The sequence below is a fragment of the Canis aureus genome, chromosome 30 (genome assembly GCF_053574225.1).
Source record: "Canis aureus isolate CA01 chromosome 30, VMU_Caureus_v.1.0, whole genome shotgun sequence".
NCBI lineage: Eukaryota > Metazoa > Chordata > Mammalia > Carnivora > Canidae > Canis > Canis aureus.
This window is the reverse complement of record NC_135640.1, coordinates 41,902,974-41,917,487: the sequence shown is the minus strand read 5'-3', so window position 1 is coordinate 41,917,487 and position 14,514 is coordinate 41,902,974. Positions and strand designations below refer to the sequence as shown.

The window sequence follows — 14,514 nt, the reverse complement described above, 5'->3', positions numbered from 1 at the left end:
CCCCCCGCGGTCCGGCCCCACGGATGCACCTGCACAGCGCGGGTCTGTCCTCCCTGCCTGGGCGCTCATGACCTTGGGGTGCCGGCGCACGCGTCCTGTGGGATGCCCCACTCCAGGGCACAGCGCAGCTCACCCCATAACGTCCCGCAGACTGGCACGGGCGGCACCCACCCCAGTCCTCACCGCCGCGTCCACATGGGGGCAACCTCGAGGGTCTCAGGCCCCGTGCAGGGCTCCGAGTCCACACCCGCACCAGCGTCCTGCGGGTAGAGGACGTCTCTCACGGCCCGGAGGGGAGACCAAGACGGGGGGCTTGCTGAGGGCACCCCAACTCCAACCGCAGGAAGAATCCTAAAGGGGCAAACCCCACACCACCAGGGGCGGGGTCTCATCTGCAAACGTGTGTGGCCCTGGGGCAGCTTCTCACTCCGAGAGGGGGGCTCTCCCCGGGAGGCACTGCCAGGCCCCCTCGCCTCCCCTCCCCGCCTTGGCCCAGGAGTGGGGACACGGCAAACGGATGCTGTGCTCCGTGGGGCGTGAGCGGGGTGGCCCACACGGACCCCAGTGCCAGCACACCCTCCAGCCCAGAGACGTGTGTCTTGTGTAAAACACACGCCATTTGCCACCTGGATGGTTTCACAGTGTGGGGCTCAGTGGCACCAGGAGGGCTCAGCTGTCCTGCGAAGGTCCCCACTGTCCGCTCCCTGCGCTCCCCACGTCTGTGCACCTGCCCGTCCTGGTCAGTTCACACGAGTGACCCCACCTGGGACTTGCCATCTCTTGTGCCTTGGCCTCCCTTGCTGAGCGTCAGGACCCGGAGGCCTGCCCACGTGGTAGTGGGGGATCAGCGCGAGTCCCTCCTACTGCCCAGTGCTCCTCCCCAGTGTGGACAGACCTCCACGGACCCTCGAGTCGTTTGCCCCTTTTGGGTGCTGAGAAGGGTGCTGCTGCGCACGGGCAGGTGCAGGTTCTGTCTGGACACCTGCTCTCGGCCCCCTTGTGAGCTCGCAGGGGTGGAGTTGCCGGGTCATCTGGCAGCTCGGTGGGTGGCCGCCTTGTTGAGAAGCACCCTCCCCCCCTCGTTTTCACAGCAGCTGCACCATAGCAGCCCCCGGCCCCACAGACACTGAACTTCCTTGCTCAGATGTGCACACAGGCCTCACGCTCTCCTGTGACCGGCACCCCGTGCTCAGGATTCCACGCTCCAGCCAGGGCACCGTCCCCACCCCGGGCTGGCCCGTGTGGACCCCAGCGAGGAACTGGGCACAGACTCTGGAGCAGGCCTCAAGCCCAGCCTCTCAAAGTTGGGTTCAGTGCGTTGAGGCCACAGGTGCACAGGCAGGGGACGGGATCGCAGGGACACTGTGCCAGGGGTGACCAATGGCCAGGGTTGCCCAGGGCTGCCGGGGTCAGGCTTCTGTCCCAGCATCATTGATAGCAGTGCCCCCTGCCCCTCTCAGAGGTGCCCCATGGGTCCACTAACTTATAAGGTCCCCCGACCTGGAGCCAGCTGGCGTCCCAGGCTCCCCACGCATGTGCCTGTGTGTGTCATGAGGACTTCCACGCTTCCAACCACACCTGCTCTCAGGTCTGTCTCCTCGTGCCATGAGCTGACCTGCTGTTCCTCTCTGACAGTGAGCCAGGCCACGGGGGCCGGCACAGGTGCGTGACAGACCGTTCTAGAAAGAAAACCTCTGCCAGACTCCACAGGCGGGGACTCCTTCTGCCCCTGTGCTGCAGACCATCACCCGCGGGGTCACATTGTCGCCAGCAGCCATCTCCACCCATCTGGACGTATGTGCGAGTTCACAAAACAAAATCCACCCCCGTGCTCTTGCTTATGTGTGTGCATGCGTGTTTTGTGTGTCAGCATGTGTTTCCATGTGTGTTTCCACATGTGCGTGTGTTTACATATGTGTGTTTCTATGTGTTCATGTGTGCTTGTGTTTCCGTGTGAACATGCATATTCCCGTGTTTGTGTGTGTGCATGCACGTTTCCTATGTGCATTGTGTTTCCGTGTGTTTCTATGTGTGCATCTGTGTTTCTCTGTGTGTATCCATGTGTGCACACACCTGTGTACATTCGTGTGCATACACACGCATGTGAATCCCAACGCCTTTGATGAAAAGGAAATGTGAAAAAAAATTAAAAAGAAAAAAAAGAAAAGGCAATGTGAAATGAATCCAACAAGGCAGACGTTTTTCCAGAACGACTGGGGTCAGGACCCCGTGTGGAAAGCACACAAATCACTGGTCTTAAGAGCCAGGTGAACTGCCCAGGAGTGATCTCCTCTTTAAGTCCCTCTGGGGGTGCTGGGTCTCAGCCCGGGTTGCCCTCCCCCCGGCCAGCCCACCCCTGTCTCTGCTGGCCCCGTGTTTGGATCCTGGAGCACGGGGTCCACCCTGGGGCCGCCTCTGTCCCCGGGGCAGTGGCCAGCACTGCAGGGGGGAAGTCTTGGCTCCACGGGCCCGTCCTCTGCCCCGGGGACTGCGGGGCTGCACATCTGTCTTGGGGCTGCACTGCACGGTTCGAGGTCCGGGACAGGAGCCCCTCGCGGGTGCAGCCGCCCAGACACGTCCCCCCACTTTCCCGGGGACAGCAGCTCCCTGCGATTCCCACAGCATTACTCACATTTCCCCACTGGACTCCACGCAAGGCTTGACTTTTGAACCCACGGAGAGTAGAGCAGTAATTTCTATAGTGGAGATATTTTGTTGTTAATGAGAGTAATACCGGATTACATATATATTAAAAAAAAAATCCCTCCGGGAGATGCGGGAAGCCCGACGCTGGTTACTGGTCATGGGGATGAGACGGATTTTATTTGTAATTCGCTGTAAGGAAGAGCTGAGCGCACCGGCTTTGCCCGAGGCCAGGGCAGCGGCCGAGGGACCGTGAGGCGGGGGGACAGTCGGGCAGGGCTGCGCTCCTCCCGCGGGGCTCCGGGCAAGGGGACGGCCCCCGGGGCCCCGGGACAGAGGAGCCTGGCTCGCGGCACACGCGCACACACGGGCTCCCCCGCGGCCCAGGGGCGGCGATCACAAACGTGGGCCCGCCCAGCAGGCGGGAACCCACAGGGGCTGGTGGGCCTGGGTCGTGGCCTGGGCAGCGGGGGCCGAGGGGGCCTCCACGACCTCGGGGCGGGGCACTGAGCCAAACCTGCCCCCAGCCCCCGCCGCTCTCAATTCCGATCATTCCAGGACTTCAGGCGTGTGTGTGAGGTTAACAGGTCTCCCCATGGCCAACCCCAAGCTATAGCCACTGTCAGGATGTTGGTCGTGAGCCTTCAAGACCTTTTAGATACGATTTTATATATTTTATATAAAGTTCTGTCTTTAACACCAGGAGGATGATACTACCTGTGTCCCTGAGGCGGGACGACACGCGGTAGACCTTTCTCACGGCAGCGCCTCTCGCCAGTGAGACACTCCCTGCGTGAAAATCCCGCAATACTGACCATTCCCGAGGGCGCAGACGAGCCAGCTTGCTGGGCTGTAGGCCCTACACACCAGCGCACTCCTGCCTGGCAGAGGGGAGCCGGCGTTGCTCCGGAAGGTGGACGCCAGGCATCTGTCCTCGGGGGAGAAGGCCCCCTGTGCCCGCAGGAGCCCCGGGCAGGCTGCCTCAGGACACGGGCGTCCTGGGGAGGACCGAGCGGGCAGCCTGGACCCTCCGATGTGGGCCAGAGAGGCTCCCGGGCGGAATGGGGTCAGGGCCATACCTGTTTCCTATTTGAGATGCACGGTTGCTGGCACCGGCCCCACGCAGGTCCTGGTCCTGCCAGGCTGCGGCCCCGTGAGAGCACCGGGCGGATGACGTCTGCACTGAGGTCCGGATGTTTGGGGAGAGCACCTCTGACCCGGGGAGCACCCGACAGGGGTCCTTGGGCACCCCAGGGAGAGCATCCACAGGTGTGAACCGTGGCCTGGAGGCCAGGCTTTGCCTTGGAGGCCAGTGGAGCTGAGCCCTGAGCCAAAGGGCAGGGCTCGGGGGCAGACACCCCCAGAGTGTGGGGCACCTGGGTCCGGCCACCTGTGCCACGGTGGGTGCGGTGCTAGGGACAGGACCGACCTCTCGGGGCTGATGGAGCCCCGGGATCCTAGACGCATCGGGGGCAGAGGAGCCCTGACCTCACAAAGGAGGCTGGACTCCCTCTTGGTACCGACAGGGAGGGCGTGTCCCCACGTTGCTGAAGCACACTCACCTGTCCACACCTTCGAGCACTTGCGTGCTGCTCCCATTGGCTGTTTCTAGAAAGAGAACTTTCAGATCAAAGAACAGAACGCTCTCCGGGAGCATGAACCGGTGCAAAGGCAGGCAGAGGCCCACGCTGCACACCCGCAGTCTCCCGAACCCCTAACCTCCGGGCACGGGGAGCAGTTCGGGCCGAGCTGTCTGGTGAGGTGGGAGGCTGTACTGCTGCCCCCCGAGGCCCACCAGCCCTGCGCACAGGGTCCCGGACGGTCCCGCCAGCAGCGGCCCCTGCCTGGGGGGAGGCGGGGCTGAGCCTGAGCCCCTCCTGTGGGACCCAGTTTGCAATCCCTGCTCCTTCCGTCTCCTCTCTCTGGGAGCTCCTGGCCCGAAGGGGCCCATGGGCTCCAGAGAAAAAGACGTCCCCGCCCGTGCGCTACCTCCGCCCAACGGCTGCAAGGGCCGCGCGGATCCCTGGAAGAGGCGCAACAGCAAGATTGGGCTCCCCGGGCCCCACCCGCCTCCCTGGGCTAGCGCAGGGGGCCCCCTCTGCTGGCCCGCATTGTCCGCCCACCCTCTGCCCAAAGAAGGGAGAACACAGATAAAATCCAACATTGGCCTTGGGGAGTCCGGATGCTGCGGCTCTGTCCCCGTGAGCCCCCACAGCAGCCCCCGATTTAACCTCCGCCTGGGGCAGGGGTGGCCCAAGGACTGAGCCCCGAGTCTAAGAAGTTCCAAGACACCCCAGCCCTTGTCCCAGCTGGAGGACAGCACCTGCAAACACCGGGGGGGCGTGTTCAGGAGAGGCCCATGCAGGTGCCAAGCCAGGGGCACAGGGCCCGGTGATGGCTCGGCCCGAGTGTCTGTGTCCTCCCCCAAACTCCGGTTAAACCCCCCATGCGATGGTATTGGGGTGGGGCCTCCAGGCTGGGCAGTGTGGAGGGTGGGCCCTCCCGGATGAGCTGGTGCCCAGGCACCCCCTCAGCCCGTCCAGCACGTGAGGACACGTGTGCCACCCGGACCCAGCTGGTAGCCTCCAGAACACGAGCCTCCCAGGGCCAGGGGCCCAACAGAGAGAGGACAGCCCCCCAGTACCCCTCTCACACCGGGTTCACCGAGCGCCGTGTGGAAAGGGGAGCGTCCCAGGCCTCCTCGGTGGCTATGGCACCCCTGGGTCTCCGCACGACGGCCGCCCGCTGCCCCCGCCTCCCACCTCCCCGCCCCTGGCACACGGACCTCCAGCAAGCCCGTCCTCAAGGTCAGCAGGATGCCCCGAGCTCAAGGGGAGCTGAACCCCCACAGCTGCTCACGCTGCCCCTCCACAGGGCTCCCCACGAGGCTCCTGGAAGCCCCTCACCCCAGCCGGCAGCACCGTGTTAGCCGCAGCTGTCCTCTGCTCTGGGACCCACTCGAGAGACAAATGTGCCAGCTGGCCCAGGCTGCGGGGGGTCAGGGACACGGGATTTCAGGGTGCACATCGGTGTGTCTGTGCCCCTGTATCAGCACTGCCGGGCAGCCGAGTCCCCCTGTCCCACGCGGGGCGCATGCCAGGGGCCCTAGGTGTGGCGGCCCCCCAGACACAGAGGCGCCTCTGAACCCACCATGAGTGTGGCCTCGTTCGGGAAGGGGTCTATGCGGGAAGAGGTGTCCTGAGGGAGGACGGTTGTGTGACCGCAAAGACGGAGATGGGAGCCGTGCGACCACCAGCCAGCAGCACCCGGAGCCCGGGAGCTGGACGGGGTGACCTCGGGGCCCGTGGCCGACACCCCGATCTTCAGCATCTGGCCCCCAGAGCTGTGAGGACACAGTTCCGCTGTTGTTGGCCCCCAGCCCCTGGTGACTTGTCACGGCCAACCCAGGAAGCTCACACACCGGGCAGGTGGCTGACCCGTGAGCAGCAGGGGAGAAGAATGGTCCGCCACCGGGGTGGACAGAAGGGGGGGCGAGCCCCCTGCACCCCCACCCGCCGTGCTGCGGACGCTCCCGCCGGGACAGCCCCCGCCCCCACCTCCTCCCGACAGTGCAGGCCTGACAAGCTGCGCATCACCTCTGTCGGGGGCCGTGGAAAGTAGACCTAGGCTGGAAAGCATCCCACCACCCTCGGTCCCGCACCCATCTCACCACCTTTCGCAGCATCCATTAAGCACCCAGTGTATACCCAGTGTGGGAGGCAGACTTCTGAGGCAGACACCAAGATTCCCACCCTGGGTGCGCCCCCCGTCCCCCCGTGGCCCCCCGCCCCAGGCCGGTGCTGCTGGAGGGTTCTGAGGACGTCATTAAGGCTCGAACCCCTGAGCTCACGTCGGGAGACGACAGGAGCAGCCTGGCCCGAGCACGGGGCCCCTCACATGTGGGTCCAGAGCCGCAGCAGAGGACACAGAGACCCCGACAGGAGGGGACAACCTTGAGGCTGGCTTTGGAGAGGGAGGGGCCCATGGGAGGCAGCCTGGGGGGCCACGTGGGCAGGACACTGAGTCCTGCTGACACCCAGGGCAGTGGAGGGAGCCCCGGCCTGCACATGGGGCGCCACCAGCCAGCATCTCGAGGCGGGGGCCCAGCTCCCCCAGCTCCCGTGGGCACGACACCATCCTCACACCTCGGGCTGATCCCAATGGACTCCGCTTGGCGCCCCTCGCAGGGACCTCGAGGAAGACGGCCGTCCTTCGCGCCTGGCCTCTGTCACTGAGCACGACACCCGGAGGCACGCGTGGGGCGGGACCGGCCCCTTGTGCGATCCCCGTGCGTACAGCCCGCAGGCTGGTCCCCAGGCCTCCGTGACAACCCCCGGGCCAGGGCCCATGCGGGCTGTCAGGGCGACGTGAGCTGGCCAACAAATGTCCCCCCGAGACTCTGCTCCCGCTTCTTCTGGGCGCAGATGCAGGAGGGGGACCACGGTGTTGCGTGGGGACTGGCTTTGGGTGTTTGAGGAGCTGCCAAACGGCCCTCCACAGGAGCTGTGATTCATTTTTGCTAACATTTTCAAGATCTTCTAAATGAAAACCAGAGCAGACAGTAGGAAGTGAGTTGTTTGGCCTGAGAGGTGGGAAGAAAGCCCCTCCCCCAGGTCTCATGGTTGGGGGGAGGCATGCATCCATCTGTCTGTCCATCGTGGGCCTCCCCCACACCCAGGCCCATGGGGAAGCCTCAAGGCCTCACGTCACTGTGCTTCCGGCTACGACGGAGTCATGCGTGGTGCTCACCCGGTGCCGGCCTCCGTGCAGGCTCCAACCCCGAGTGGGAGCCCTCCCCACCCACCCACCCCCTCACCCCTCACGGAGACCCCGGCCAGCCCCCTCCTGCTCTCCGGACTCAAACAGACCCGCTGGGGAGCCCTCTGCACCCCCCTGAAAGCCTCCCCCTTCCTTCCCGGTGCACGAGGCACGCCAGTAGTCTCCACATCAGAACTGAATCTGGGTGGGGGTCCATCTGGCCTCCGAGAGGTGATCGCAGCAGGGGCATTTCCAGCAGACCTGCTGAGCTGCACCATCTGGAACGTTCTCTGGCTGAGACAGCGCCAGGAGGCAGGCCCTGCTGTGCAGCAGGCCTTGGGTTGGAAGCGCCTTCAAGCTGCTGTCCTGGGTGCCCCGAAGCCAGGATGAGGGGGGAAGCCCCAAGGGCCCTGGAGCAGCCCGCCCCCTGCGTCCGGGGCGCTGCAGGCTCCCTGTGCGGGGCTGAGCCGCTGGTCTAAACCACCCAAGTCTCTATCTGCTTCTCTTCACAAGGGGTGGCCACCTGACACCCTAAGCCCTAAATCTAGTCCATCAGCCGGAGTCAATGAGGAGGATGGGTCAGAGCCGTTGCTAATGCCCCCGTGCCAGCCCCGCACCCATAGCACCTGCCCGTCTTCAGCCACAGGGGACAGGCAGCAGGCCAGCGGAGGCAGTCGCCACGACCCCTGCCCAGGGCCAGGTCAGCACAGCCCGCCCTGTTTATCTCATCTGTTACCTCAGTCCACAAGGCAGCCAAACCCGCCACCGCTAGCCTGTGTCCCCCTGGAGCAGGAGGGGATCCGGTCTAGCCCGAGGCAAGAGTCCCTTTCCCGGAAGCAGGAAGCGGCTCTGAGAGGCTATGGGAGCTGACCACACTGGGCACCAGCTGTGCATGCTGCGGGGATCGCCCGAGGTTAGGGACCACGCTCCAGGGCCCGGCGGGCTGGGGCATGGCACTCTATGTGGGCCCCGGCCTAGAACTCGGTGCCCTCCCCTGTAGAATGGGACAAAGCAGCACCTGCCCCAGCGGGTTGGGAGGAGAAAACAAGTTGACGCATATGAAGAGCTCCGCAAGGGACCTGCCCAGACACTTGGCACCGTCAGTCCGTCACTCCGGCCCCAGATGGCTTTCTCGGACCCTCACTTGATTCAAGGCCCAGGAGAAGCCCCAGCACTGCCAGGCTGAGGCACCTGGTCTCGGCCCAGTTGCTCCTCCTGACCCGCTGGGCCCCTGGCTTGTCCTGGGCATTTTGCTTCCCCACGGGCAGCGAGGGTGCCAAGGTCCAGGCCTATGCCAGCGGGTTTGAAGTCGGGTCCACCAGGAGTCAGTTGGTAAGAGGGAATGAAACACCTGGCTGCAATTCCCTTTGGCCTTTCTGTCCACTCCGGACGCTCGGAGCACTGCCAGCTGCCCTGACCCTCCACACACTCCACAGGACGGTCTGTCCCTTTTCATCCCTGAGGCCTATGTGGCCAGGTTGTGCCATTCGTCCCTAGACCCCCATCCTGGCCTTGCTAGGGCCTCGCTGCAGACAGAATGAATTCCCCTACCCTGTGGGTCTGGGCTTGGCCCCGAAACCTGTCGATGGAAAGTGGGGAGAAGTACCAGGGAGGCGGTTCCGAGCCGAGGCAGCCGAGTCTCCTCCCCGCATGGTGAGGAGGTGCCCGGGGGTGGGGGGGGTCACTGCTCCTCAACCTGGGTCTGGAATAACACATGTGGAATGGAGCTGAATCCCAAGTCCATACAACACAGCCAATATCAGCCATTTCTGTAAAAAATGAAACATTTTTTTTTGCAGAAATCTGCAGCAAAGACTGACTAGTCAGTACAAGAGTGTGTCCACTGTGCCCGCCCAGGGAAGCGGCGCATAAGAGAAAGGTCGAGCAGCCTCTCTACTAAAGACGGCTTCATGTGAAGAAGGCAGCATTCCCAGATAGGACACTCGCAAGAACCCTCCACGCTGCTTTTTCTATGTAACCTATTGGCTACGGGACTGAGAAGGACGTGGGCAAGTGGTAGGGATGTGGGTAGGAGGAGAAGGTGACAGCCATGGTCAGGACTAACTTTTCCAGGGCCAAACACGGCTGTCTAAAGACCTTTGGCTTAATTGAGTCACTCAACAAAGGCCAGGTGAGTGTCTACAGCACCCAGGCCATGGCAGTGAGCAAAGAGTGACAGGGCCAGAGCCCCTGCAGGTGGAGCTGACTCTCTCCTGGGAAGGAGAGTCAGCCGACAAATAGAGACATACGTAAAACACCTAGAACGTCAGATGGTGACAAGCTTTCCAGAGAGGTGTGTGAACTGGGGAGGGGGATGCGCCCCTGGTGAGTTCGGGGAGCAGCCAGGAGGCCAGCGTGGCTGGTCCGGGCAAGGTTGCAGGCGTGCAAGGCCTCGGGGGTTGGGAAGAGCCTCTGGCCTTTACATCGAGTGAGCCAGGAGCTGCTGGAAGCTTCTGAGCAGCAGAGTGGTCAGGGTTAAATACTGAAGAAGCGCCCCCCAGGGTGAGGCTCCCCTAAGTCAGTCCCGTCACTAGTACTCCTTTCCCACATGACAGGTTGCAGGCCACTAACTGCGGGAAGCACATGCTGCGTGACTCCATTTACATCAGGCATCCAGAACAGGTGCATCCATAGAAACAGAAAGTGGGTTGGGGGGTTTCCTGGGAGGGGGGTGCGGGTTGGGGCTGGAAGGATAAGAAGGCCGATAGCTGAAAGGTATGAGGTTTCTTTTCTTACTCTTTGAAAAATCTCCCCCTTTATGTCGCCTTGTTCACTCAGTTAATTTGGTCCTTTACCGCCTCCAAATATGAGGGTATTTTTCAGGAGTATGAAAAAATACAGGATCTTTATACATGTAAACCTTTTAAACATGAGTCTGATGCTGAAAATGTCACCTTGTTGTCCACAGAAGCGGCTTGTTTTGTGGACGATGAAAATGTTCTAAAATTGAGTAGGGGGATGTTTAGACACATCTGTGAATATGTAGAAACCCCTTGAATTATATACATCAAACTGACAATCATATGGGATGTGAATTATATGCCAATAAAGCCATCTTTATTTTTAAATTATTTTTTAAGGGATCCCTGGGTGGCGCAGCGGTTTGGCGCCTGCCTTTGGCCCAGGGCGCGATCCTGGAGACCCGGGATCAAATCCCACATCAGGCTCCCGGTGCATGGAGCCTGCTTCTCCCTCTGCCTATGTCTCTGCCTCTCTCTCTCTGTCTCTCTGTGACTACCATAAATAAATAAAAATTAAAAAAAAAAAAATTTAAAAAAAAAAAATAAATAAATAAATTATTTTTTAAGATTTCATTTATTTATTTGAGAAAGAAGGGAGAAGCAGACTCCCTGCTGAGCAGGGAGCCTGACATGTGGCTTGATCCCATGACCCTGACCGAGATCATGACCTGAGCCAAAGGCAGATGCTTCACCAACTGAGCCACCCAGGAGCCCAATAAAGCCATCTTTAAAAAGTTGGAGCGTATTTTAATGATTGAAGCCGCAGCATTAAAATCCCTGCTCCTCAGAGACACAGTGACATTCATCTCTGCCTCCACTGTGGTCCAGGTCCCAGGTCAAAGTCCCAGCCTGGCCCCCTCCCAGTGGGCCCAGGGACAGGACTAAGGAAAGGCATTGCTCCCAGTCCTGGGCGACCCCACACAAGAGGTTAATTCCTGGAGTGGGCAAGGGGTCTGCAGACCACCGCCTGGGGCTCCGGGCACAGCAGAAATGATTCTGTATGACAAAATAGAATTTACAGCTGCTTTAAGCTTCACCCTCCCTTTTTTTTCTATTCTTTATAATTCGGCAGGCTTGGTAAATCAGGTGTCAGGAACACGGGGGTGCTTCTGAGCTGTTCCCCAAGTTACTGTGTAACTCAGAAAAGTCTAACTAGTTTAGTTAATTCCATGTGATGCTCTGCGCGCCATGAAGGGAAGCTGGGAAGGTGCTATTTAAATCCAAAGTCTAATTTTTGTCCTTATCTGAAAGAAGCAGCTGTGAACAGTACCTGCTTCAGACAGCTGCTATTAAATGTAATTGTTTCTTAGCTTGTGAGTTTTCCTGTAGTGAGATTTAGTGCCAGCGCCTGTGATATAAGTAAATATGTAAAATATACTAGGATGTCAGCAGGAGGTACGAAGACAAGGCTCCCATCAATTGACTGCTTCCTCAGGACTGAAAACATTAAAAATGCCTTCTCCTTCCCCTGGTCTGGCCTGGCCCACTGTGGTCCGTGGCTGATGTCACTACACTCTGCTGTTCTCCATGGCCTTCCCCACCCGAGCCTGGTCTTCAGCACCACGGCCAGCTCTAGATATCACGTCTGGAAAAGAAACTTTCTGCTCAGCTCAGATTTTTTTGTTCCATTCCCATGTTTTTTCTAACTCATGCTATTAGATCCTGGACCAACTACATTCTTGTGGGCTCCCCTATGACCTCTGTCCACCAGCTGAGATGACATGGCCAAGAGGTGCCAGAAGAACCTATAGCCTCTAGATACATGGTCTGCCCATGAATCATTTTCTTTCCAAGGTGCCTAATCCCCAAACCCAACAGACTGACCATTGTTGGTCACATAGATCTGAGGGCTTAGCACCCCACCAGAGCTGGACTAGTGACAGGGAGTGCCAGCCATGCATCAAAATTAGAAAGAGAGAGACTATTTCAGACAGAATTTTATACTGTATTTGATGTTTAAAAAGAGGGGATCCCTGGGTGGCGCAGCGGTTTAGCGCCTGCCTTTGGCCAAGGGCGTGATCCTGGAGACCCAGGATCGAATCCCACGTCGGGCTCCCGGTGCATGGAGCCTGCTTCTCCCTCTGCCTGTGTCTCTGCCTCTCTCTCTCTCTCTCTGTGTGTGACTATCATAAATAAATAAAAATTTAAAAAAAAAAGAAAAAGCTTCAGAAGTAGACACTTTCAGAATATAGGATAAGGAACTCCAAAAATCTGTTTTTCCATAAAAGCAATGAGAACAATGGCAAAATTTATTAAAATTACTATTCAAATTTTTAGAATGTAACCAAAGGTTTGCAACTCAAGAAATTCAAGGAAAACAGCTATATCTCAGAAAGAACAATGAGCTTTGAGGTCATTTTAGCTTGCCCCATTCCCAACCACCTCTTCATCCCTGAAGTGGTCCTGAAAATCAACAGCTTCATAATCCCAGGAATCATAAAAACCAGCAGCCTAACATCCACTGGAGGAGTGATAATATTTTGGGGGTTTGCAAGAGCCCCATCTCCTGATAATTATCATTATTTGGCCTATATGGTAGTTCCCTGGAAACCCAGAAATAAAGACAAGCAAGGCTTATCTTTATTTGACCTGACTCAATCCTCACTTCTTGTGAACAGTTTTTTCCCTAGGGTGATTGTTGAAAACAATCAGTGGCAATTGTTTAATATCACAGCTGTCTGAAGCGGTATTACCTCAATTGAGGTGAACAAGTTGACCAAAAACTTAAAGGGAAAAGCTGAGGAATAAGATGTCCACAGGGAGCCCTGAAACATCTTCATATTCTCCTGAGAATCCAGAAATTAGAAATCATTAATAGAAAGAAATTTGAGAAACTCACAAATATGTGAAAATTAAACAACCGACTCCTAAATCATCAATGGTTGAAAGAAATCACAAGATAAATGAGAAGATACTTCAAGATAAGTGAAAACGAAGATACAACATACCAAAATGTAGGAGATGCAGTGAAGTAGTGGTTGGAGGGGAATATATGTCTGTAAATACCTATATTAGAAAAGAAAGATCTCAAATCAGTAACCTAAACTTCCATCTTAAGAAACAAGACAGGGAAGCCTGGGTGGCTCAGCGGTTTAGCGCCAACTTCAGTCCAGGGCGTGATCCTGGAGACCTGGGATCTCCCTGCATGGAGACTGTCTCTCCCTCTGCCTGTCTCTGCTTCTCTCTCTCTGTGTGTCTCTCATGAGTAAATAAATAAAATCTTAAAAAAAGAAACAAGACATAAAAGAGAAAACTACCCCAAAGCAAGTAAAAGGAAGGAAATAATAAATGACAAGAGAAGTAAGTGAAATTAGAGAATAGTAAAATAATATAGAAAATCTGTGAAACCAAAAATTAAAAAAAAGAAACCAAAAGCTAGTCCCTTAAAAGATCAACAGAATAGATAAATTTTGTTAGATTGACTAACACACACACACACACACACACACACACACACACACACAGAAGACTCAAATTACTAGAATAGAAAGAGGAGACATTCCTACTGACCTTATAGAAATTAAAAGGTTTATAAGAAAACTATGAGCAATTGTGTACCAAAGAGTTAAATAATCTAGATGAAATGAACAAATTCTTAAACAGACAAACTACCAAAACTGACTCAAGAAGAAAGAAAATCTCAGGAGCCCTATAACAAGTAAAGATATTGAACTGGTTACTTTTTAAAAATTACCCCCCTGACACACACACACACAAAAGTCAGGCCAAGATTACTACACTGCTAATTTCTATCAAATATTTAAGGAAAAATGAACACCAATCCTTTATAACTTCTTCCAAAAAATAGAAGAGAAGTCAACACTTCCCAGCTCATTCTATGAAGCCAGTTGTACCCTGATACCAAACCAGGCAGATATGACAATCAAAGAAAACTATAGACTAATATCCCCTACAAATATATACAGAAAAATCCTCACAAAATACTAGTGCACCAAATCCAGCAATATATAAAAAGAATTCTATACCATGACCAAGTGGTTTTATTTCAGGAATGCATGCTCAGTTCAAAATATGAAAATCAATCAGTGTAAGACATCATATTAATAGAAAATATGATCTGCTCAGTAGATAGAGAAAAAGCATTTGGCTAAATTTAACACTTTCATGATGAAAACTCTAAGGAGCCAGGAATAGAACTTCCTCAATATGACAATGGACATCTGTGAAAACACAGCCAAAATCATATTTAATGATGAAAGACTGACTGCTTTATCCTTAAGATCAGGAATAGGACAAGGATGTCCCTGCTCACCAATTCCATTCAGCACTAAACAAGAGATTCTAGCCAGGGCAATTAGGTAAGAAAAAAAATAAAAATCACTTATTTGAGGGCACCTGGGTGGTTCAGTTG

The 14,514-nt window shown here is 56.5% G+C and overlaps 1 protein-coding gene across 4 annotated transcripts in view; it reads right to left on the bottom strand.

Moving 5' to 3' along the window:
• RRP1 (ribosomal RNA processing 1) overlaps window positions 1-14,514 on the bottom strand; it is a 133,139-nt gene that overhangs the window by 76,724 nt on the left and 41,901 nt on the right. For 2 of the 4 annotated variants that reach the window (XM_077879357.1, XM_077879361.1), the window contains exon 14: window positions 8,902-9,170. The exons of 1 other annotated variant lie outside the window; for it this stretch is intronic. In XM_077879357.1, coding sequence (XP_077735483.1) covers window positions 8,917-9,170 — 254 coding nt within the window. In that variant the 3' untranslated portion in view covers window positions 8,902-8,916. Of the gene's footprint in view, window positions 1-2,632; window positions 2,697-4,205; window positions 4,252-8,901; window positions 9,171-14,514 lie in introns of those variants that run through there. One more of the 4 variants, XM_077879359.1, reaches the window with a different exon arrangement.